Raw genomic sequence first — 26492 nt, 5'->3', positions numbered from 1 at the left:
CTCTCTTAATGGCACCCAAAAACTTTCCAAAGAGGCCACATGCCCTATAGATGAGTCCCCTCTGAACTGATGGCAAAGATAGTGGGAGCTTAATTGAGTAACCGTATTCTGGTTCAAGAAATACCTGATGAAGCAGTGGTGTAAAAAGGAGTACCCTATAATGTATTTCATTGGTAATAGCTCCACATATGGAACACTCACTCTTATTAACTAAACTGTATTTGGACACCCGTTGCTGCCCTTCTGTATCTGTGCAGCAGATATTAACATCACTTGGCCATAGGCTATTTGTGAACATGATTTTGCTGGTGTGGCTAAAATCAGTCTGGATTATGTGGGATGTACTTCATACAAATGACTTGCTTTATGGAGGGGTACCCATATTGTTCTTGACTTCGACATCAATTGTGTTGCCATTGTGACATATGAAATGGGCCTTAGAAATGATGGACCAGTAGCTAATTCATTGCCAGTGAAGTGTCTTATACCTTTGCCAAAAGAGGGGCAGCTCTTTCACTTGTCATCTAAAGGAGTTTTAGGGTAAAATATATGCCAGCTATGTTCCCTGAAAACCTATTTTTACAATAAAGTACTATATTATGGTCTGACATGCTGAAGTGCTTCAGGCTTCTGTGAGCCATGCCTTTGTATGTGTACACACCCACACGCCCACCCTCTACCCAATGTAACTTTGTCAGAAGGAACCAGCAGTTTATGTTTCTAGCATTTTTTGTAGTGCCAGAAATTCTCCTTTTTGCCATGCCTTCACAACGAGAAGTAAAAATTTAACAGTGCAATTTATGCATACTGGGATTTTTCCTCTGCTTTCTCTATACTGAGGTTCAGCTTCATATAGGGAAATAAATTTTGTTTAGTGAGTTTGGTCCAGACTTTACCTTCCATCCCCAGAAGGCTTTTCATCCAGTGGAGGGACCCTACTGGTGGAAGTGGAGAAGGTGACCATTGCCAATTTCCCCCTTCCTCTACAGCACCTAATGCCACTTCCCACACTGTTCCTCAGGGTCCCTCAACCTTCTGAAATGTACTTCCCATTGTTGGAAGCAAAGTCTGGATCCAAGCCGAAGATAAAACCAGATAGGATGCCTGTAAGTTATCTCTTGGGGAGTTATGTTTTTTTTGGGTCTGCACTAATAACTCAGTAGCAGTGTTAAGAGAATTGTTGTTATTATTATTACCGGAGCTGGACCTCAGTGTTTATGATGGCCGTGGAGTGATGGGCGTGCAGAAGCTCCTTCAGGTATACTGGGCCGAGGCCATTTGGGGCTTTAAAGCTCAGCACCAACACTCGCAAAGCTCCTTTTTAAAGGCTTGAGAGTTTCCCAGATAGTAAATATCTGGCATGTAAATGGTCAGACAAAATAAAACCTGTTTGACTTGCTGGTTACTATCTTTGCCCACTGACTGTCCTGCTTTTGGCCCGTAACATGTAGTCTCCCAGCATATTGTGTTGCAGTGAACAGATGAAGTGCTTACGCATTCATAGACTGAGACGCCACAAATTCAGTTGGGTTCTCTTGTAGCTCTAAGCAGATTTCTGCCCTTTGAGCCATGACATTCCCGGCTGGGGTTCTGAATGCTGATGGCATGGCTTTTTATTATTAATCAGGAACTCATATGAATTAATTTGATGAAAACAGGGGAGGGAGTTTAAAATTCAAGACTAGAAACTCATCCTCGATGAAGTGAAGTGAAACATCTGTGTGTTTCTACAGTACATTGTTCAGCTCTATCAGTATTGCCAGAGGTCACAGATTGTTTAGCCATATAAGATAAATTTGTATACAGTAAATTGCAAGTCCAGGAATGGTTTGTGATTTTTTTCTGATGATCAGTAGTAATAAACTAGATGTGAACTTTCTGATATCAATAGCAATAAACTGGTAATTCAAGCCACTTCTAGGTTACTGTTAGAGGCATACGACTTTCTGGAATATCTGCTTCTAGAAAGACAGGGTGAAAACAACAGGTCATTTCACACTTATTATCAAACCGTCAGCATCGTTGCAACCCTTCTCATTACTTTTCCCAAGTCAGTGACTGTACGTGGAGGCTTCTTACATGACTTGGCCGTAGAAAAGTTTTATGTATAGCTATGAAATGCACTTTTAGTAGTAAAATAATAATAATAATAATAATAATAATAATAATAATAATAATAATAATAATAATAATAATATATTATTTATACCCTGCCCATCCAGCTGGGTTTCCCCAGCTACTCTGGGTGTCTCCCAACAGATTATAAATAGAATGAAACATCAAACCTTAAAAACTTCCCTAAACAGGGCTGCCTTCAGATGTCTTCTAAAAGTCTGATAGTTGTTTATTTTTAGCCAGAGCCCTGAATCCGAAAGTGACCCACCTTTCATGGGCTTCATTGACAGATGAACAAGGCCACTCACCTGTCACTCATCTGACTTCCTATAACATCTGGAGTGCAGAGTTTGAAATTAGCAGGGCACCAGGCACATTTCCTCATTTGTGAGCACCTCAAAAAGTCTAGGTGCTATTTTTTGCGCTTGGCTGACACTCGAGGATTACTGAAATGTATGTGCTTTAAAGCCTCGAAGTATATGTTAAGGATAGACCATATGTTAAGGAGCTTAAGAATAAAGAGTGTTTTGAAAACTGAAGTATGGTACCAATATTTTTATTGTAAACCAGATTAAACACGTATTTACAGTTTCTGCTAAAGATATCTTATCTTATTAATTCATCCTTATCAAAGTAATAAATAAAAAGTGTTGTCAAACCACCGCACCACCGCCCTGCCCCGTGGCAACTAGACATTCTGTTTTGGTGCCCAGGTCCCAGCATAGGTGCCAAGTTCCGGATTGAAAAATCCGGGATCAGCAGCGTCGCGGCACCGGAAGTCGCTTCTACGCACTTCAGGACATGCGTAGAAGCGACTTCTGGCGCTGCGGACATTTTGGAAATGGGCACAGCGGCATCGGAAATCGCCTCCACGCATGTCCGGAAGTGCGTAGAAGCAACTTCTGGTGCCGGCGTGGCACCAGAAGTTCATGGCTGCCGGCAGGAGCTCCGTAATTCCGGGGAATACGGGGTATTTTGCCATTCGGGACACCTGCGGGAAACGGTAAGAAAATATGGGGGGTTTCCCGGGGAAAACGGGGTACTTGGCAGCTGTGGGTCCCAGAAGCCATCCTAGCTTTTCTACCCCAGTTTCTAACACTGCAGAAGTGGGAAAGAACAGTTGGAAGCGCACAACATGGAGTGCATTCCCACTTGTGCCTGTGCAGATGTGGCTTGCATTCAGTGTTTAAATTTGGCTCCTTCTCAAACCCAGGCAGCCTTTGGGAAGGTGGTGGGGAAGGTGCTCCAACTCCCTCAAGAGCATCCGACCTCCCAAAGGCTTTGGGAAGGAGGTGCCAGGGCCCTTGGGCACAAGCTGATAGAAAAAAGCACTGTTAAAACAATGCCAAAATAGCTCTTAAGCAGGGCTGTGAGGAATTCATACGGATGTGGGGGGATTTCATCCTGTTCAAAAAGGGTGCCAGTCAGCTCTTAAGTATTATGTCCTCTCTGCAGTCATGGAGAAAGGTTTTGAAATTGCACATGTCCCACCCTTCCAGTCCCAAATTAGGTGAAATCTGCCATACAGCATAACTTGGGCCAGGTAATAAATTAATATAACAAAAACAATCATACAATTTTTTCAGTCTAAAAATAATACAAATGAAACTATAAACATTATAGTAAATTAAAATATTTGATGTATGTAAGTTTTGAAACAGTATGTAGATCTCAGCATTTTCATTTCCATGCAGATAAAAAAATATATAGTTTTCAAAAAAGAGTTCAGAAAATATCCGTATAATGTAATTGAGCAGCAGTAAGTTTGACTATTTTTGTTAAACTTAATAATGTTTAATTCATGTTCAGTATTGAATTTACGAACAGCAATCAGTTTCCCTTTATGTTGATGCAGAAGATGTAATGCAGGCATCCCCAAACTGCGGCCCTCCAGATGTTTTGGCCTACAACTCCCATGATCCCTAGCTAACAGGACCAGTGGTCGGGGAAGATGGGAATTGTAGTCCAAAACATCTGGAGGGCCAAAGTTTGGGGATGTAAGGTAACTTAGATCCAGAAGCAAGAGGTGTTGGGAGCTGGTGCTGTAGTTAAAAAAACAACAGTTTCCCATCATGTCATAGGCATAATATGCTTGGTATGCTACCATACTGCAAACCTGTTCCGTGTTTTATATTTTTGAAAGTACTTTTCTGATATCAAGTCCTAAGAATGTTGCTTATTTAGTAATCCAATCAGATGTGGTAGCAATGCTATCAGCAGCATTACTGCCTTTGAATCTTGCCTCCCAAGTTATTTGCAGCAGTGTGGATTGCCTGTAACAATATTTTAATACACTGCTTTAAAAAGCATTTCACTCGCTGTTCTGAAAGAAAATATTTAATAAGAAATGTTTGCATTTCTCCCCAAGTTTTCCAATGCTTTTTCAGAGCCGGAGGAGGAACAAAAAAGATCTATTTTTCTATTTTCCCTCCCCGTGGGTGCATCAAGGTAACTGGACATAATATAGCAGCAGTGAATACAATATTTCTGCTGAATGAGTCTTTTAGTTATCTTTGCTATGCTGTCTCTTTCTGTCTGAATTAAGAACATTTCCTACACATGTTGTCTTCAGGCGCACACATGTTTGAAAGCAGGCAGTTCCTTTCTTAGCCTCCCCAGTTGCTTTGTTTGTGACTAGACCTGTGACATGCAGCAAAGCGAAATTTATGTGCTGTTCACTTGAAAAACTGCTATAGAGGCTGGCCAAGTGAGGCATGGAAGATTTAATAGGCAGGGTCACTGTACTTGGGATTAGATTTATGCATTTTTATTCCAGATCATTTAGAGCGTAAGAAGTATCCTCATTCTTTTGCAGCTAAAACGTGTTCTCCATGAGAAAAGAACAAAATAATAATGGACACCCAGAATATATTTTGGACTGGGCTGTGGGTGTATGATGTAATTCCTTGAGAATGAGGGAGACCAGCAGAATGTGATATTGGGAACAGAAGTTGGCTTCCTGTGAATCTTAGCATTTGCGTTTTTTGCCTCGATACCTGTGAAAATAGGGACCCAGGTGGCGCTGTGGTTTAAAGCACTGAGCCTAGGGCTTGCTGATCAGAAGGTCAGCGGTTCGAATCCCTGTGACGGGGTGAGCTCCCGTTGCTCGGTCCCAGCTCCTGCCAACCTAGCAGTTCGAAAGCACGTCAAAATTCAAGTAGATAAATAGGAACCGCTACAGCGGGAAGGTAAACGCCGTTTCCATGTGCTGCTCTGGTTCACCAGAAGCGGCTTAGTCATGCTGGCCACATGACCTGGAAGCTATACGCCGGCTCCTTCGGCCAATAATGCGAGATGAGCGTGCAACCCCAGAGTCGGTCACGACTGAACCTAATGGTCAGGGGTCCCTTTACCTTTACCTTTACCTGTGAAAATATGCTTGAAAGTGTGGGTAATAGCTGAAGGTTGTGAACAAACTGAGTAGTTGGAGGCCTAGGTATTTCAGTGACCTGCCTTTGACCTCACCCCTTTTATTGACTAGAAAGATTAGACCAATCCTGAAAAATGTGCTTAACCTTCATAATTATTACTAGTCCCAGAATTTAGCTTTCCTTTTCACAGAATTTGGATTACCTGGGCACAGAATTTTCATGTTTTCAATTCAGTGTACACAGCCTTGATTTGGAGCATGAACTAATTCTGTACATATATTAGACTAATCTAAGATTGAATACATTTTATGCAAGAGACGGGGCATGTTAGAAATGTAAATGAATAAAGTTACTTTGAGTGGGACTCATTTGAGGGCACAGCTCCTAGCAATTTTTAATTTACAGTTTGGGAATAAAATGAATAATCCAGTGGCATACGGTCCTCCTGGGGATGCTCTACAACTGTTAAACACCAAAGATGGACAGGCTGTTCTGCTCATGAAACACTTCCAATTTGGCTTTTGGCGCTGGGTTAATGCTGCTGATTTGCATAAATTGTTTATGCTTAATCAGTGTAGTTTGCAGCATGGAAAGGCCAGACTAACACTGTCCATACCAGGTTTCTCCCCCCCCCCCCCGCCCCCTCAACACCAAATACCATTTGTGAAATTGCTGGCATTAAGATAATGAATAAGAGTCTTACTAGAATGTTGTAAGTATCACCAAATGGTTTACACTTAAAATTCAAAAATGTGATTATTTAGCACAATGCATAGTATTAGAGAGGTTGCTTTCAATAAACAGTGTCATGTGTATTAGCACATGTGATATATCTGCCTCTAACCACCCAGCTGGTTAATCAAAGGCCTTAGTATTGCCAATTCTTCAAATTTATAACCTTTGGAATGATATGGGGATATAGATAATGCAATTTGGAAGCGCAAGTACGGATATTTTTTATTTGCCTTTGTTTGAGACCCTAGAAAACAACATACTGTAAGGTGGAAGCTTTTCTCATTTAAATAGGAAGGCCGGAACTTGAATATTGCTCTCGTAAAATGAATTATGTTTTAGATTAGATTCTAGGCCAGGCATCCCCAAACTGCGGCCCTCCAGATGTTTTGGCCTACAACTCCCATGATCCCTAGCTAAGAGGACCAGTGGTCAGGGATTATGGGAATTGTAGTCCACAACATCTGGAGGGCCGAAGTTTGGGAATGCCTGTTCTAGGCTATGTTGGTTGCCACTTTTTTCTCTTTTTTGTTGCTGATCCTGTACCTTTAACTGTAGACATTTAACAAATGTGGGTTTGTCCGCCACCTGCCTTGCCTCCTTTCCAAGAAAAACTTATCCTGCTGGATTTGTGTCATACTGCTTTTAAAGGCACAAGGCCAGAACCATTAAAAAAGGTACCAAGCCAAAGGTATGCAAAAATGCCTAAAGCCATCTGTTACCTATGTTTGCAAGCCAGGTAGAACTGCTGTGTGGTGGCACAGGACAGTACAGATATTTATGTATTCATATTTAACAAAATGTATGTACTGCTTGATTGTAGAAACAACTTCTAAACAGTTTACATGTGGTATACATGTTAGTGCTATGTTGGCAGTAGACATACAATATCAGGCAAATGTCAACCCTGTTTTGCACTCTTCCCACTTGGAGATCCTCCACACACACCCTAGCATCTTTTTTCTTTTCTTATTTGAAGGAGAAGCTCATGTTTCCTTGAGATGCATTTTATATGCTGTGAGGAAGCTGTTGGGTCAGCCGGGGCCTGGAATGATCCACAGGCATAATGCAGGAACGAATCCAGCCCGTCTCCCCCATCAGCGTTGAGCGCGTATCTCTAGGGAGTTCCGACAGCCCTTCCCGGCGATTTAGTACAACTCATGTCTTGGAGACACTGAGCACATATTCAAAGACCAGCAGAGATAAAACGCAGACGGAGCCAGGCTGAGGATGTGTACTAAAAGCTACCGTGTTTCCCCTTTTTTAAGACGTAGTCATTAAGTAAGCCATGGCAGCATTTTTAAGCATTTGCGAAAGATAAGACATACCCCGAAAATAAGACATACCTCCATGCCCTGTATGAAAACTAACACCCTCCTTATGGCCACTACTGGGAGTAAGATGTCGCTGAATTAGACTGAGATCCTATTTAAGTGACTAGATTTTGGATTTTAAAAGCGAGACCGCCAAGCGCCCCAGCCAGCCAGCGGGACCCAGCCAGCCAGCGGGGCCTGGGAAGCGGCTGCTGTTGTAGTGGTGAGCTCGCGGAGCGCCCAGCCGAGGAGATCTGCCGCCCCACCGGCCGGAACCGACTGCTGCAGAGCGGAGCGCTCCGCAGCGCCGAGCGCTCAGAGCGCCCAGCAGCACCGGGCGGAGCGCTGGAGCCAGCGGCCTCGCCTCCGCCCGGCCGAGGAGACCTGCTGCCTCGCCGTCCGGAGCGGCTGCTGCAGAGCGGAGCGCTCCGCAGCGCCGCCGCAGAGTGCTCAGAGTGCCCAGCAGCACCGGGTGGAGCGCCGGAGCCAGCGGCTTCGCCTCCGCCCGGCTGAGGAGACCTGCTGCCCCGCCGTCCGGAATGGCTGCTGCACAGCGGAGCGCTCCGCAGCGCCGCCGCAGAGCGCTCAGAGTGCCCAGCAGCACTGGGCGGAGCGCCGGAGCCAGCGGCTTCGCCTCCGCCCGGCCGAGGAGACCTGCTGTCCTGCCGCCCAGAACGGTTGCTGCAGAGCGCTCAGAGCGCCCAGCAGCACCGGGCGGAGCGGCGGAGCCAGCAGCCTTGCCTCCATCCGGCCGAGGAGACCTGCCGCCCCGCCGCCCGGAACGGCTGCTGCAGAGCGGAGCGCTCCGCAGTGCCGCCGCCGCGCGCTTAGAGCGCCCAGCAGCACCGGGCGGAGCGCCGGAGCAAGCGGCCGGCCGGCCGGCCGCCAGGAACCAGCTGCTGGAGCGCGCAGAGCGCTCAGCAGCTCAGAGCACCCAGCAGCGCCGGAGCCAGCAGCCTCGCCTCTGCCCGGCCAAGGAGGCTTGCCGTCCTGCTGCCCAGAACCAGCTGCTGGAGCGCGCAGAGCGCTCAGCAGCTCAGAGCACCCAGCAGCGCCGGAGCCAGCAGCCTCGCCTCTGCCCGGCCAAGGAGGCTTGCCGTCCCGCTGCCCAGAACCAGCTGCTGGAGCGCGCAGAGCGCTCAGCAGCTCAGAGCACCCAGCAGCGCCGGAGCCAGCAGCCTCGCCTCTGCCCGGCCAAGGAGGCTTGCCGTCCCGCTGCCCAGAACCAGCTGCTGGAGCGCGCGGAGCGCTCAGCAGCTCGGAGCACCCAGCAGAGCCCTCGCCCCTTTCTTCTGCTGTCTGGCCTGTCTTTAAAGGGGCGCAGCGGAGAAAATGCCTTTAAAGGGTGATCGGAGGGGGATGCGGTGGGAAGATGGGAAGATGGGGGCTTTCTATTTCATTATTTAATAGGGTTGCCATATTTTGCAAAAGCAAAAAAGAGGACGCATTTGGCAACTCCTGCTTTTAATTATGGATCGCTATGACGACTCTGCCTGTGATAAAGAGGACGTGTCCTCGAAAAAATATGAGACATGGCAACCCTATTTATATCTATATTTGCTCCATTGGTTAGAGCATGGTGCTGATGATTCTTCATTGCAGAGGGTTGGACTAGATGATCCTTGGGGTCCCTTCCAACTCTTCGATTCTATGATCATCTGGAGGGACACAGGTTTTCCCATCACCGATGGAGAAGACCTGTGAACCTGAAGACCTGAGAATATAGTACTGTACAGCTGGAAGGGGTCCCCCAAGGGCCATCCAGTCAAACCCCCTGCAATTATGCAGAAATCACAGCTAAAATAATCCCCATCAGATGGCAGTCACAGCTGGAGAAGCCTTGGCCATACAAACCTGGGTTTTAAAACCTCCCATGTAGGAGAGTCCAAGCTCAATAGCACCTCAGAGCACTGAAATCTTTGTGCATACATTGTATTGTTCTAATACATACAACAGCCTTGTCAGGTAGGACAGAGCTCAGCAGCGCTGCGCGTAGCACACAGCAGCACCCCGAGCCAGCGGCCTGGCCCAGCCGAGGAGACCATAAGACACCCCACCAAAAATAAGCCACCCTGTGTTTTTTTAACGAAAAAAAGTTATAAGACGGTGTCTTAAAAAAGGGGAAACACGGTACTTTATTAAGCGTAAGGCAGAACAAAAGAAAACATGTCTCCTCTCGCTGAGAGAAGTCGGAAGAAGGAAAAAAACCAAATGGAAACAGAATACAGCAAACATCCGCTCCCGTGTGATTCCAACAATCTTTGCTGGAATGCATAACACAGGCATGTGACTTGCACAGTGAGAGGAATAGAAACCTAACATCCTCCCCCTTTCTATATATATCACTGGGCAGTGCATTAGTACAGCCCCAGTTTCTGTACATAGGTACAGTGTCGTTCCCTGGGAATGAGCTTGGACAACAAAGTTGCAGGAATCTCAGTTCCTGGCATATGGGACAGTGTTAGGAGTCCGTTCTGAACACATTCCCTTGCAAGTGCTTTGTGCTTTGCTTACAACTCTCAGAGGTTAGCAAAGCCAAAAATGCTTTGTTGTCCTGATAAACCTGTATAGGAGGACACTCTACATGAATTCTCAGGTTATTTCACAATTGCAACAACCATTCACAATCCATAAGTGGATATGACAGAGCATTGAGTTCAGCTTCACAAGAACTTAGGCTCACTGTTGTTTGCGTCTTGCATGACCAGTCAAACAGACTCTGGTTGTACATGTAGCAAACTCCAGATGTGCTTTTACCATCTGTGGTGTCACTTCCATCTTGCATCTGCAAATATTTCAAGACCTCCAGACTTTTGATTAGTGTATCTCAGTCTGTAGTGCATAGTACAGCGGCTTCGGGATACGTATTTTCGGGTTATGAACTATTTTAACCCGGAAGTAAGTTTCCCGAGCGCTTGGAGGCCTTGCCACTGCCCGGGCGCCTTTTGGCACCCTTTCCTCGCCTCTCGCGGGCACAAAGGCATCGCTGGGCAGGTCCTCTTCTTCCCCACCAGCCTCCTCCTCCTCTTGCCGTCCTTCCTTCCCTCAGAAGCGGGGGGGGGAACCAAAAACACCCCCAGAGTGAGCTGCCTTGTCGTGCCTGAGGAGTTGCTCTGTGGGTGCGCGCTGCGTATGGCGTGCATCCCCGAGGGAGAGAGAAGAAGGAGAAGAAGAGTCCCTAAGGGAATAGAAACCTAACAGAAACCACCTAGAGAACTGTGTGGACACAAAACGGAACCTAGCTATTGCATGGGGAAAGCTAATTCCTGACCTGGAACTATTTGTGGATAAGCCAGGGCAGGGAGAACCAACAGACTTTTCGATAGGTAAAGTTGTGATAGACGTTGGAGAATAATGCAACCTTCTGCAATCTTGGCAGAACAGGCTGTCTTTCTGTTCTGGACCTAGTCACTCCTGACGTGGAGAATGGCCTATAAATGACAGATGAATAAACCAGCCTTTTATCAGTGAATTAATTTAAAATCATTTTTGCTTTTGTCAGATATGTTAAGATCCACACACTCCTTTTCAATTCCGTGCCGTATAATTGAGTGCCGTAAGGTTTAATAATTCATAGAACTAATCTGGGTGCCATCTATGTTTCTAAAAAGAATAATTGCCAAAACCCATTCTAATTCATGGTTAATTAGTGTACTATCAAAATAATGTGTTACAAAATTAATTACTTGTTGGGTTAAAAGGGAGCTGAAAAGCTTAATGTGTGGAAGCCAGAGACAGCATTTTCCTACTTAAAATAATGATCCACATCTGCCTTTCTGAATAACATGTAGAATGAAACGTGAATTGGGTTAGGTGCAGGTGTCATCCTATCCTTCTCAACTTCAAATGTATAAAGCTTTGCAGTGTGCTTAAATACCTTGCTTGCTTGCTGGCTGAAGATTCATGGTGAGGATGAGCCATACCTAGCTAGCTGGTGGCTTTATGAAGCACTGCAAATAAGTTTGAATAGTCCAGAAAGAAATGCACTCTGTTACAAAATTTCATGAGCTGCATTATGATTCCAGCTTCACTTTAGTACGGGTGGTTAAGAAGATCATTTCTGCAAGTGGGTCACATGTTACATCTGGATTGAATATTTTAGTAGGTAGTTTTAATTAAAAAGTGCAATGTGTACAGTCTAAATGTGAGTTGCTTTTTACTTAGAAGTTCATGGACTGAAAAATTTCAGGAAGTTTTTTGTTTAAGATGATTAAACTTTCTAAAAAATGATCCAAGTCCATAAAGAGTACTATCATTCTGGCCATGGGTGGGAGTCTGCAGGATGAGGTGACATTCTGGGGCACAGCCCCAGGTGTATAGTGCCAAAGAACAGTAAAGGCCAGAGAAACAGGAACCAGTTCTGAGACTGGCTGAAGGTGAACCACAGGACCTCATACAGGTATGAGGCAAAGAATTTGTTTCAATGATAGCCAGAGAGAGAGAGTGACTGAGCTTACACAGAACATGAAGTCCCAGCTGGCCCCACCTTTCCAGGTTGAATGCTTCATTAAAAGATCCGTTTTTGCTCTTTAAGTCTTGTAGTCCATTGGTGCTTGGAGATCTCTTTATAGGCTTTGATGAGTAGGTCTGAGCAACTGTGACCTCTGGTGTTGCTGATTGCTCCTGAGCTGCTGCCTCAAATATTCAAGGTTCATAGCACAATTCTCTCCATACCGTGTTTCTCACATTTTAAGACGTGCCTATAAAATAAGCCATGGCACGATTTTCTGGAGGCAATAAAATATAAGGCATCCCCCAAAAAGAAGACATGCTGGGATATTGTTAGTGGTGGGAGCAGGTCTGCATGGCGCTTCTGCAGCGCGCGCCTCGCCGAGCGCTGCTGTCTCTCCCGGGTCCCGCTGAGTCGGGGCTCAGCGGAGCGTGCGCTGCTGTCCTCGCCGAGCCCCGACTCAGCGGGAGCCGGCAAGGACAGCAGCGCGCGCTGCGCCGAGCCCCAACTCAGCGGGAGCCGGCAAAGACAGCAGCGCCGAGTCCCGACCCAGCAAAACTCTCTGAAAGCTTAATACCAGTAAAAAATAAAAAAGCTTAACAAAAAAAATAAGACATCCCCTGAAAATAAGCCATGGTGTGTTTTTTGGAGGAAAAATAAATATAAGACGGTGTCTTAAAATGTGAGAAACACGGTACACGCCACCATGTTTTCTTCCTATGCTAGACCACTGGTTCAGCTAGGTTGTGTGTATTGTCCATCAGTTTCTCACCTCAGAGGAAATTTCATTGTGGTAAAGGTGGGGATCCTGTGGGCCTCCAGATGTTGCTTGACTACAACTCCCATCATCTCCAACCTTTGGCCATGCTGCCCGAGAATGATGGAAGTCAGAGTTGAACAGATTCCCCCATATAAACCATGTCCTAGGAAGCACAGTCATGTAAAGTCCTCCTAAATTGCAACATAATCATATAAAATTCCAATAAAACAAGGCTATTGCAGTGCAGTGATGGTAGCAAATAAACCAACTAAATATTACGCTTTTAGATGTGGGAAATTCTTTTATCTTTGTTTTTATGAATTCTTTTAATAGGCTTATAAATGGTTATTGATCTGATGCAATATCCATGCCAAAGTGGTTAGCTCTGGGTTGGCTCATGGGACTGTCCCAACATGTCATCGGCCCAAGGCATGTGGCAGGTCACACTCTGGACCGTGTTTTCTTGGCTGGGCAGGAAGAGGGTGATCTGAAAGTGGGGGGCATTGATATCAGTCTCTTGGATTGGATCACTTCCTGTTACAATTTAGGATCTCAGCAACTTTCTCCCTCTGCATAAGCAGTGGGTATATGAGAATGGTCCTCCCTCAGAGGCTGATGGACCCAATTGATTTTCAGATGGCCCTGGGGGGATTTCCCTGGGTGACTTGTGGAACATCTGGATGGCTTGGGCTGTTGACATGAGCACCCTCTCCCGCTTCTTGGAGCCTGCTTGGCTCTCTGGTATACTCCAGAGCTTAGGAAGAGGAAAGAAGCTGGGAGAGGGCTTGAATGCGGGTGAAGAAAAACTCTGGTCAAATGCAATCGAACACTGGTGAGGGCTGATCTACCTGGTGGCAGCAAGGAAGGCATATTTGGGCTGCCTCCATTGCATCCTTACTGGTTTGTTTTGTTTTTTTATGTATTTTGTTTATGTTGTGAACTGCCTTGTGATCTTTGGATGAAGGGTGGCATACAAATTTCATAAATAATTATAATTATACCTCAGAAAGGCAGTTATTTTGTTACAATGCAAGCCCTGTTGATATTAATGTATCTAATGAAATTCTTTGAGGCTTACATTGGTTATCTTAAGCTTTTCCAACAGTTTCACTCATTTGTTGTTTGCTTGATATTTTAGGGCAGAGCTCTGCTGCACTGGGCATGTGACAGAGGACACAAGGAACTAGCCTCAGTACTGCTGCAACACACAGCGGATGTTAACAGCCAGGTACAAATTGGAGCAGTGACAATTCTGGTATATCTAGTGCATTTCAAAAGGGAAGCAAATACAGCAAAAATGTTCTCATTTGCACAACTGAATGATGGGTTCTTTCTGGATTCTGCTCTGTTTGAGTACTTTTGGTGCCTCTGCTCATCATAATTTCAGTGTTGTAGTATTTAATGTCTGAACAGCACCGTGTCATACTTTCTACAGGACATAGGAGCAGCACAGTCCCTTCTTACAAGGGTTTAGCACAAACACAAGTGAAGGGAGGAAAAGATAAATGAAGGACCAAATTGGGTGATATGTAGGAGTTAGCATCCATACATATTAACTGAAAAGCATCACCAGGGTTCTGCTAGCTTGAGGAGTGGGGCAGATGGCAAGAGGGGGGTTGTTTACCCATTTCCCTTCTGACCATTTGTTCACTTGAAATTGTGCCCCTCCCTGGCTGCTTTCCTATAAATGTGTGGTGGTGGAGATGAATGGGCCTCTGTTTATTTTCCCCTGTGAAGAAAAAAGCAGCTTCAGGTGGGCAATTTGAGTGAACAGAAAATGAGAAGGAAAAGACTGGGGTGTTCCTTTCGCCCTCCTGCTGTTCCTCCTCACAGGGATCAGTGGAAGAATTTTGTAGGAGAGGTTTGATAGAAGCGATGATAGATTGTCTGTGTTATGGAGATGTCAGCTAGGGGATGAAAATCAGTAAGTTGAATCTGAGAAAGTGAGGACAATTAAATAATAGAGAGGAGGGAAATTTGTTTAAAGTGTTCTGTTTTCACTTATAAGTGCTAGGAGCCTGAAGATCATGCAAAAAGAGAACTAATGCATCAGCTTAGAGGTGATGAAATCATGGCTGTTGAAGGGAAATGAGTTTTTTTTAAAAAAGATGACATACCAGCAAAAGTGGGGCTTACTTAGCCAAGGGATGAGTAGAGCACAGATTACAGTTTTATCTAGCTACGAATTTCCTTCCTGATGTACAGAGTTAATTGACTACTGCTGGTTTCATGAGAGAGAAACCCTACTAGGGCTGGAACACGATTTATTTCTATAGTCAGTTTCATTGGTATGATGTGCAGCAACTTGCTTCCTGTGCCCTAGCTTAAAAATACTTACATTAAAAGCAGTTAACTTTTTCAACAAACAATGCAATAAATAGTTGACTAATGGTTGCTTCATTAGTAAACTGTTGTTACAAAAGTTCAGCAGAAGAATAGGTTTCTTAATGAGCAACACAAACTTAGCTGATGAAGTGTTTAGTGCTTGATATTTAAGTAGGTGCAGTTGAAGTGCATATTATTCTTTGATCTTTAGATATCTTTTCAACCTGGTGTACCATGATAACAATCCCTGAAAACTCAAAGTTTAAGATGTTCATTTCAGTTTTTGAAAGCAACAAAAATGTACTGGTTGCAAATTTTAAACATGGAATTGACTTAGGAAATTACATTTTTTTTTAAACACAGAAACCTTTCTCTCCTTATCTCTTCCCTGCTTTTTATATATTGCCATTATCTAGCCAGATTATTTGGGGTTAATAATGGTTATAAAATGAAAATATTTTGTATTACACCTCCCCCCCAAATAATAATAAACGAGGCTTTCTAAAAGGTCTTGAATGGAATAGAAATGTATCAGACAAGCCAGGCAATGTGCACATAGACTCACATCCATCCATGACTCCAGCATGGGTTAAATTATAGTAATATTTTGTGTGTTTGTGCATGTGATGTTATCTTTATGAAGAGGAAAGCAGAAACCTTTATGCTAGAGGAGGACATACAGTGGTATCTCTACTTACGAATTTAATGCGTTCCGAACGCACATTTGTAAGTCGAAAAAAATTGTAAGTCAAATCCCATAGGAATGCATTGGGAGAAACAATTCGTAAGTCGAAGCAACCCTATCTAAAAATTCGTAAGTAGAAAAAATCCTATCTAAACCGCATCCAAGATGGCGGACGGAGCTCCGTTTGTAAGTAGAAACATTCGTAAGTAGAGGTACCACTGTATTCCAAACTACAGTTGGAAACCTTTTCTCAGAATAAAAAAAAAGTTTCCACATACACCTTAAACATCAGAAGATTTGTTCTTAATATACAGTATTAGTTAATTTGAGGTTACGGAAAACTTTAGAACTTTTCTGTTGGTCATGTCCTGTGTCTACACACACCAGTAAACTGAGGCTTGCACCTTCATCAACTAACCATATGGTAGTAAAACAACGCTTTGCTTGAGAGCTGCATTTGCCAGTCAGAGTAAATAGTCCTGGTCTAGGCGAGCACACTTTGATTTCTGAAGCAAAAGTTTGGCCAGTACTGCAGTGCTTGCAGACAATACCACATAGTGAATGCTAATATAGAATGGCTAGAATGAGTGTTGGGCAGTGGTTAGATCCAGAGTCACCAATCTTTAGATGATTGTGGAAACCTGAAGAACTGCTTTGGCACAACACAGTCCCTTATATACACCTTATATACACCTTAAATATATGATGTAAGCAACAAGCAGACATGGATTCATTCACCATCTTTGTTGGTCCCAGACAGTTTATTCTCCCAATCTGTATTTTGGCCTTAAAGACCCGAATGAGAGTGCATGGAGGAAGTTGTAAGAAAGCTTGTTTTGTTGTATGAACAGCAACATTACTGACCATGGGGCACAACTGTTAAGACATCAGACTTAACTTCCAATTTCCCAGCTTTGCGGAATTTGAGTCAGCCTGAGATGGCCTTTACTCTGGTCTTAAACTGGCAGGTGTTGGGGGGGGGATATTTGAACTGCAGCAACAGAGTGACAGAGCTTTTTTCCTTCCAGATTATAGGGCAGGCTGAGTCCAGCTCTTTTCAGTGTTGATAATTACCTTTAATAATACATTTGAAAAGAGATGGTGATTGCTTGGGATGGGGGGAGTGCAGAAAGAATTAATTTGTGGAGTGGGAGGTAGGCTTTGCTTTGTGTTTAAAAGGGTCATTTGTGTAATCTAATTACCTAAATCCTTAACCACAGGCCTTTTCCTAGTGGGTGGCTCTGTCTTGAGAGCTATGCTTAGAACTTAGGTGGTTTGGGCATCTTGTAAGTGAGTGGCTGCCCCAGATCCAAAATCTGCATCTCCTGTTTTGTTTTCTAATTTTAACACACATAAAAAATAGGTATGCCTACTGTGAATAAATAGGCAGAGTTCAGATATAACACCGGTCTATGCTTTGTGTTATGTGCACAAGTCTTTGGCTGATTGTACTCTGCCTTCCCCTCTCCCATTCACAAGGGAGGAGATCAGAAAACTTGTTTTTCAGTTAGCTGCAGTTTGTTCTCATGTATGAACTTGGGAGTGGTGGTTACAGGCAGGTAGCCGTGTTGGTCTGATGTAGTGGAAACAAAATAAAAAATTCCTTCCAGTAGCACCTTAGCTACCAACTAAGTTTGTCATTGCATGCACACTTCTTCAGATACACGGAAACAGAAGTCACCAAATTCCCACATATAGTGAGAGGGTGGTGGGGCACCACTCAGAAGGGTGGTGGGAAACTGGACTGTTTATGACTGCATTTGGTCTTACAGGAAGAATTTACGACTGTTTACGGCTGCAATTTGTCCCACAGGAAAAGCGAGGGGTGAGACGGCTAAAGATAGCTTTATCATGTATAATGAGATAAGAATCCAATGTCTTTATTCAGACCAGGTTTCTCCATGGTTTTAAGTTTGGTGATAAATTGCAGTTCAGCAACTTCTCTTTCCAGTCTATTTCTGAAATTCTTTTGTAGTAAGACAGCTACTTTGAGGTCTTGTATAGAATGTCCTGGGAGATTGAAGTGTTCTCCTACTGGTTTCTCTGTCTTATGATTCCTGATGTCAGATTTATGTCCATTTATCCTTTGGCGTAGGGTTTGGCCTGTTTGTCCAATATAGAGAGCTGAAGGGCGCTGTTGGCATTTGATGGCATACACAATGTTAGAAGATGAGCAATTAAATAGTCCTGAGATGTTGTTGGGGCCAGTAATGGTGTTCTCCGAGTGTATGTGGCAGCAAAGTTGGCATCTGGGTTTATTGCAGGCTTTGGTACCAGTGTCCATGTCATGTCTGGTGGTTGTATTATTGTGGGTGAGGAGTTGTTTAAGATTGGATGGCTGTCTGTAGGCATTGAAAGGTCTTCCTCCCAAAGTTTGAGAGAGAGAACTGTCATTGTCTAGGAGAGGTTGTAGATCTCTGATGATGTGTTGAACTCTTTTAACTTGGGAGCTGTATGTGATTACTAGTGGTGTTCTGTTATTTTCTTTTTTGGGTCTGTCTTGCAGCAAGTTCTCTCTAGGTATCAGTCTGGCTCTGTCGATCTGTTGTTTAACTTCATTGGGCGGAAATTTTAGTTCTAAAAAGGATTGCTGTAAATCTCTTAGGTGAGAGTCTCTCTCTGTAGAGTTGGAACAGATGTGGTTGTAACGTAGGGCCTGGCTATATACAATGGATTGTTTGGGGTGGTAGATAGAAGCATGTAGATATGTTTGTCATTCAGTTGGTTTACAGTATAAGGTGGTGTCTATACGCCCATCCTGTATTTCTCTAGTAGTGTCCAAAAAATGTATTTCTTGCATAGGTTGGTTCATTGTTAGGTTGATGGTGGGGTGAAAGTCATTGAATGTCTGGTGGAAGGTGTCCAGGGTCTGTTGACCATGTGTCCAGATAATAAAAATATTGTCAATGTATCACAGTACAAGAGAGGTTTGAGTGGGTAGGAGTTTAGGAAACGTTCTAAATCTGCCATGAAGATGTTGGCATACTGTGGGGCCATGCGGGTGCCCATAGCTGTGAGTGGTGGTTTGTCTTATGATTTAGAGCAGAGGTAGCTAACCCTTTCTGCCCTGAAAGCCTTGTCAATACCTTCCAATACCTCTGGGAGCCACACGTAGCCAAAAAGTGGGTGAGGCCACCCACAGCTGACATGCACACCAGGTAATAGACAGTCATACATGCATATAGACACACACAAGCAGTGCAGATCTTAGATGATTAATCTGGTGAGTGGCAGATTGTTCCTTGTTCCTTAAGTACATAAGAATATGTAAAGGCTGAGCTTGCTAGTATACGGCGTGAGGGAGCTGCGTCCAAAGGTAAGCAAGTACTCTCAAGCTAGTTTGTTGTGTCATTGTACTAAAGCTATAATTTGTGATATGGCTAATTTCCATCTTGCATAGGATGCTCTAAAATTTGAAGTTATCACCAAGATTCATACCAGATTAAGCATATAAGCAGTAACTCTTATCTACTGAACGTTAGAAATAGTTTGAAAGTAACTCCCATCTCTGTGAGTCTGTTTGTTTGTTTGTTTGTTTTCTATACTGCTCTTCATCTAAGGATAACAGGGCAATTTACAATATCAAACACAAAAATACATAACCTAGTAACATACAAAAACAATACCCCCACAGTTTAATTTGATGTTTAATTTGCCAAAGGCTGGGAGAAGATGAGTATTTTTGCCAGGTGCCTATCTCTCCCACTTCCCTGCAACACACTCACCCTACAACACTCCCTCCAGGTGAGGCAAATACTGCCTGATAACTATGGAAAAAAAGGAAATGAACTGTTTTGGAGATCCCTCAGTCACATTCACAAATGCACCTTCTCTCTAGCAACTGCTCTGAAGAATGCCATTCGCCTAACACTCTAATCTTTGCTGCCTTATTCCCCTCCTCCTTTTGGTTCTACTCAGCTATAATCTTTCTCTATGGGAGGGATGGAGAACATTTTCTTGCTGGTGGGCCAGATCTTAACACCTCCCCATCACTCATGGTTGCCCGCTTGTCAGCAACCTGATGTCAGGTGAGGCTGCACTTTGAAGGTTGGACTGAATTGGTAGGACTTCAAATTGCAGCATGGGCCTTTGAAAGAGTCTTGTGCTGTTTCAGCATAGTTTTGCAGATATTCACAGGAGCAGTGTAAGGGCTGTTTGAAAGTCCTTTGCTTGCATTGCTGCACTGCTCCAGTGTGGATTGTACAAAGGGCTTTCAAACAGACCCTGTGATGGTCCTTTAAAGGTACATTGCAGGCCTTTTTGAAAGCTTTGTGCTGCACTTTAAATTCCTGAGCTTGAATTTAAATTCCTGAGCTTGAATTTAAATTCCTGAGCTTGAACTGCATGAATTTTGATGGCTTTAAAAGAAGATTAGACAAGTTGGTGGCGATCACTGCCTCCTGTGGGAGCGAATTCCATAGTTTACCTATGTGGCGCATGAAGTAGTACTTTCTTCTGTTAATCCAGAATCTTCCAACATTTAGCTTCTTTGGTTGCTTGCGAGCTCCAGGGCTCTGGGGTAGAGAGGAAACCTTTTCTCTATCCTCTTTCTCCCATGTCATGCATAATTTCTGTTATGCCACCTCTTCCCCTTTCGCTAAACTGAAAAGCCCCAAATGCTGCAACCTTTCTTCATAGAAACACTGAGAGCCAGCGTGGTGTAGCGGTTAAGAGCGGCAGACTCGTAATCTGGGGAACCGGGTTCGCGTCTCCGCTCCTCCACATGCAGCTGCTGGGTGACCTTGGGGTAGTCACACTTCTCTGATGTCTCTCAGCCCCACTCACCTCACAGGGTGTCTGTTGTGGGGGAGGAGGGGAAAGGAGATTGTTAGCCGCTTTGAGACTCCTTAGGGTAGTGATAAAGCGGGATATCAAATCCAAACTCTTCTTCTTCTTCATAGGGGAGTTGCCCATGTAAGACATTAAGTGTCACACAGGTGGACCTGACTTCCTGAAAATGGTCTGGTGGGCTAGGTTTGACTCCTGGGCTGGAAGTTCCCCATCTTTACTCCCTGGGCATGTTTGGGGGAAATGGTGCCATGATCTCAGCAGCTATTATAAGAAGCCCCCGCCTTGATAATACCTGTTTGCACACTGAGCAACCAACACAACAGAAAAGGCAAAGAGGTCTAAGGGGCTTTAATAGTCCCAAGATTCTTACTCTGTTTCAACACTGAGTTGCCATTTTAATTGAAAACAATATAGCTATCTTCAGGAAAGGGCTAGGGCACTTCAAGGGTGTGAGTGGGGAAATTCTTAACTGTGGTTATTCATTAGGATGGTAAATGGTCTTTTCTGCCCCCGGGGGGCTAGAAATTGAAATGAACAACAGCAGCAGCCTGTCTTTAAGAGCTTTGTGTAAAATTTATACCTTTAGCATTTCTTTGCTATTGTATTGCCAGAAAGCCAGCTGTTCAAAAGACACAAGTGTACATTTTGTTCCTTTCCCAGGAAAGATCAGAATGTGCTGCTTCAGCATTGTTCTGCGTTCTTACCTCCTGTACCATCAAGTGAAATCTTCATTCATGGCACTGTAGAGCACCATCACGGTGTATTTTGGTTATTGCTTCCACAGTATTTACCTTCCTTGCTTGCAGAGGCTGTAAACCATCAAGACCTATGCAGTTTTTGTTGTTATTGACTAATAACCTAATGCATTTTTTAAAAAAAACAGTGGGATGTTTACTCAAGGTGGAACTGTGCCTTACAAGTATTGTTACATTTAGGGGGGGATTCTGACTTAGAAGCGTTCAGTCATAATACCACAGATGGTAGCTTCACCCTGTTGGCTCCTCAGCCAAGCACATCCACCAAATGTCTGAACCTGAACTATACCTTTCAGTCTGTCACCAAAAATGATACCAAGTTGACCCTCCGTGTCCTTACACCATTTTGTGTGTTTCTCTGCCCCAACCAGTGGTAGCTACTGATGTCAGCCAGTGTCATGTTTCTTGTAAGATGTAGTTCTGCTTCAGCAAAGGCAGTGTTGTGGCCACTCTCCTGAGTGTTCACTTGATCCACTTTGGGACAGATGTTTTTGAAAGATGGCCAACTTGCCAGTGTCAGTTTTGATTTAAGAGGAGGGGACTTCTTTCTGCCTCAGTATGTAACCTTTCCCATTGCAGACTGAAAGCATTCCATCAGTTTAGATGGGAAGGTGCTTGTGAGTCAGAGGGCTTCTGGAGACAAAGATGCAGAGCATCAATTCTTTTATAGTACACTCATGCACGTTTTTGGGAAGGGGGGGGACACATGCTTTTCAAATAGAGACAATACAAACATAATAAATGGAAGAGAAGGTTCATCTCCCTCATGACTCAATCCTTCTCAAACGACATTATTATTGACTGGACCATTGGTTGCCAAAAAGAAAAATCAATTTTTAGAAGTACTTGCTTGGCCACAGATCATGGTACTAACCCAGCACAGACAGGCTGATTTTATCAACTATCTGAAGACTAATTTCCACCATTAGCCAGAAATGAAGTAGAAATTATGGATAAATCAAAGATGGCTTCGTATTTCTTTCCATTTTCTTGCTCCTTTTTATTCTGTGCCTCTAAAATGCTTTTATGTCTCCTTCAATTCTGTCATCTTCCAATTTGATGCAGTTATATAGTCTATGTAGCCCAGAACCTGTATTTAGTGTTGTTTTGTGTTCCCCAAAAGCTCTGTAACACTCACTCACTCACGGTCTCTCTCCCCCCCCCCTTGCTCAAACCCTTCCTTTCTGGCCTCCTCTGGCTACAATTGACTTTTTTTTTTTTTGCAAAGGTACAGTTGTGAGTGAGCATCGGTATTAGGAATATAGGACAAGACACACCAATAACTTAGTGGCCCACCTTGAAGGAGGGGTGTAGGGAAGCAACTTTCCCCCCATCGTGACCATCCCATGGGAAGTCCACAAGTAGGATTCAAGGGCAGTATACTTACAGCTTTTGCTTACCTGTTTGCTTTGCATTCACATCTGTAATTGTGCCAGAATGCTCCCCAACAAATTCTGTTTGCATGTATATGGCAAATGGCAATAAAAAAGGTACGGGTCTTTTTCACATTTTACTACAGAAACAAATGGCTGTATACAAATTTTCAAGTAATATAGCTCCTAAAGGACAGTCTTGTGTTGTACTACTTTGACTGTTAGATAGCTCTGATGTGCAGCCAGCACCCTTCTCACTCAGACTTGCGTCTAACAGCTCTAATTCACTTTGTAAAATTACCATCCAAATTAAAAGCTGTTAAATCCTGAAAGACACTTCTTAGGTATCCAAGGCTTTTACTGAAAAATAATACTGCTGACCTTTTACGATTCTTAATGTACTAAATTATGTCCAGTGTCGTACATACCTTATATAATGTAATGTAAGACTACCGTGAGGTTTTTTGTTGCAAGGAAGGATTATAAATGTTATTTAAAAATCAACATGTTAAATCACATGTTGGAATAAACCCAGCTTTATCTAAGTAACCCACAAGTGCATTTGCCATGATGACAGGCACTGCAGTGGGAAGGGGAATCGCCAAAAATGTGCCTCCCCCATTTCACTGATGAATCCTTCTGTCAGTACACAATGAGCACCCAAAAGCTTTATATGCTGCTGGACTGTGTAATTTTTTTTCAACTTTATCCAACTTAAGGAAGTTCAACTTAGACAAGAATTTATTTATTGGATTGTTCTCTGGATCCTACCGGTATGAAGAGTATAGATCAGCCTCTGCCAATGACATTCATGATCCTTGACGGTTAATTGTGCTGGCTGGGGCAGATGGCAATTTGCGCCCCAAAACAATTGTAGGTACCAGGTTGGGGAAGGCTGGTATTGATCTTTATCAGATTGGACAAATGTATATATTCAGAATACTTAATCTTCATAAATATCTTTGCAGCCATGAAGACGAATGAGTAGTCGTGTTAAATCTTCAAATATTTCTTTCTTGGTGCCTTCAAATGTTTAGCTACGCTTTTAAAGAGGCCGCTTGGATATGCTTTGCTTCTTTCCCAAACGGTTGTTCTCCAACATCCTGTGTTGCATTTACTTCAAAAACAACAACCCTGTAATTCTGACCTATTTTACATTAGTAGGTCATTATCATCTGAAAACATATGATTTAATCTCCCATCTTCTTTCACAGCTTCAGTCCTTATTTGAGTCTTTTAAAAACAAAAAACAAAACCCTGTGATCAGCAAGTACAGCACTCTCAGACTGACCAGGTAATGTGAGGAAACAAGTACATACATTCTGGAATAAGTAAAAAAAAAATTACCCTAGAAAAGAAAGTATGGCCTCTGTTTTGTTTTGTTTTAATATTGTACTCTTCCGATTGCCTCCTCTCTCCTGTGGCTCCTTGAGCACTTCTGCTACCAGTTTTCTTGCTGCAGGCCTGCTAAAGATGCCAAGAGAGGAGGGCAGAGAAAGCAGCAGCATACCATAAGTTTAAAAGGGGTAGTTTGCCCAACACCAGTTCTTCCCTGCTGTTTCTCAATTTGGCCATTCAGGAAGCTCTCTGTAGGCTGCAAGCATATATGCCCACCCTGTTTATACGCCTGCCAACGGTTGTGAAATCCATTAACCAAAAGAAAGGAAAGATCTGCTTAGTGACAGAGGGTAGCTTTCTGCATTAAAGTATTGACTTGGTGCCAGTCACAGTTATTAGAAGTGGCACAGCTCCACATTTCTCTCACAGGTCTCTCTGAAGAATGCAGGTTGGCAGCAGGTTGAATGCTAAGTGGTCAGTGCTCAGCAGATGCTGCTTATGTCTTCTGAGGGGGAAAAAAAACCTTTTCAGCAAAAACATCATTCAAAGCATTCACAAGTTTCTGCTGGAACTTTGAAGTATGTTTTGGATACGGCAGTGATTTATTTTGGTTTGTACTCTACCTATTGGATGTGGACTGGAATACTTTTCAAAACTCGCTGGACTTTGGTGTGTATATTTTCCCCCCCTTGTGGTGGTGGTTAATCCCGTGAATTATTGGGAAACTGCAGTTATTGTTGTTTAGCTCATTTGTGATTCACAGCATCCCTAAATATGAAACTTGCCATCAGGAAAGAAGATGAGGGCTTTGAAATGGAAAAAAGTCGTTCCTTCCCTCATACCTCCTGTTCTATAGTTAGTCAGTATTTGAAGCTGCACTTGAAAGAATGTACAAAGCTTTATATTTAGGTGCATTATTACCAGTGGATAGCGTAGAGAACTTTGTTTTCAAAGTTCAGCATCATATAATCCAGTCCTTAAACATGCTTCTCTTGGAAATATTTTGACAGTGGTGTATATACTGATACATCCCCTTTATGTTGCAAAACAAGTTATTTGTGGTTGCTAAGCATCCAAATTCAGATATATAGATATGTCTAGGTTGAAACAGCAGTAGGTGGGAGCTAAATATATTTACCATTGAAATAAATGTACTATATAGAATATATGCTTTTGATTAACACCTATCACCCAAATTCTGTTCTACATAAAGTTTCATCCAATCCACATAGCTGTTAAATATTAATCGCCCCCCCAAAAAAAAATGTTTTGTGGAATGTGCAAAGCATATTTTAATGTGGCATATGACATTCTTGAATGATCCTATTTCCTTTTTAATTATCCTTATCTTGTTACTGTGTACTTAGATTTGGTGGTTTAGTCATCTGACAAACATGTGTCTAATGTGCTAAATCACCTGTAAAATTTTGGAAATCGTTTAGAAGGTTTAAACCCTCTTTGAGCTATTTGCTCTTTTAAAAAAAGTCAGGTGTGAAAATGTAACCTGTTGTTCAAGAACAAAACAAGATTCCTCTGGCAGCTGAGTCAGTTTTCCAGGTGAGTGCATCATAACAAAAGGGCTCTAGCCTCAAATTGTTTCCTTTAATCCTGGGTTTCATCTTGAAGCATGAAACAACATGCTCATCTTCCGCTTCTACGTAGCAGTGACAAATCCCTATTTTTCAAGACGGCATCCATCATATTCGCACCCTGTCAATCCACAGAACTCTCTCTGATGAAATAATTTATTTGGAGTTAAAAGGAAATCCTTCATTCCTCCTGCTAATAGACTTCTGCTGCTGGCTGTATTTAATAGGAAGATGACAGTTGCCCAACATTTTAAGTAAACCAGTCTTATTGCATGTTATTTGCTGATTTTTTTGGGGGGGGGAGCCAGGCAGCTAGCTGAAGAGCTTGTGTTGTCCCTGCACAGAGCCTTATGTTGGCTGACAAGATCCCTGGAGTTGCTGACTGACTGGTCTTGTTTTGCAGTCTTTGATTTCTACAAGGCTGGGAGACAGAGGTACTTCAGGGAGTTAGACTAAGTTTGGCAGAATTGAGACTTCTGGCAAGGGGCGGTCCTTGGACTATCGCCAGCACATAACTCCAGTGCTCAAAAGCTGGCACTGGCTGCCCATATGGTACTGGGCCAGGTTCAAAGTTATTGAATTAATTTGCAAGGCCCTTAACAACTTGAGTCCAGGATACTTCAGGGGCTGCATGATTCCTTATAGCCCTGTACTGGTGTCTTTGGGGAGTTGCTGTTAGTGTTCCCCCATGGCTCAGATGCCTGGCTGGCTCATATCCACCAGGAGCCGTGGGTTCGCTTTTGCGGGTCCAGGTTTGTGGAACTCGATGCCAGTTGTAGTCAGGCAGGCCCCTGACTTCATGATTTAAGCTCCTTTTTAGTCTTACTGTATTGGTCTCCTGTACACTGCTTAGAAACTACTGTGATTAAGTGGTATGCAAATTGTTGTATCATAA

General features: G+C 43.4%; 1 protein-coding gene across 1 annotated transcript in view; it reads left to right on the top strand.

Annotated features, from left to right (window-relative positions):
• The window catches only part of ACBD6 (acyl-CoA binding domain containing 6), a 102280-nt gene that overhangs the window by 40861 nt on the left and 34927 nt on the right, over window positions 1-26492 (top strand). Inside the window, exon 6 of the mRNA XM_035123572.2 lies at window positions 13880-13969. Within this exon, the coding sequence (XP_034979463.2) occupies window positions 13880-13969 (90 nt within the window). The remainder of the gene's footprint in view (window positions 1-13879; window positions 13970-26492) is intronic.

This window comes from Zootoca vivipara, chromosome 7 (assembly GCF_963506605.1).
Source record: "Zootoca vivipara chromosome 7, rZooViv1.1, whole genome shotgun sequence".
In the NCBI taxonomy this organism is placed as follows: Eukaryota; Metazoa; Chordata; class Lepidosauria; order Squamata; family Lacertidae; genus Zootoca; species Zootoca vivipara.
Note: the sequence above shows the minus strand (reverse complement) of the source record. Positions and strands in the feature narration are given on the sequence as shown.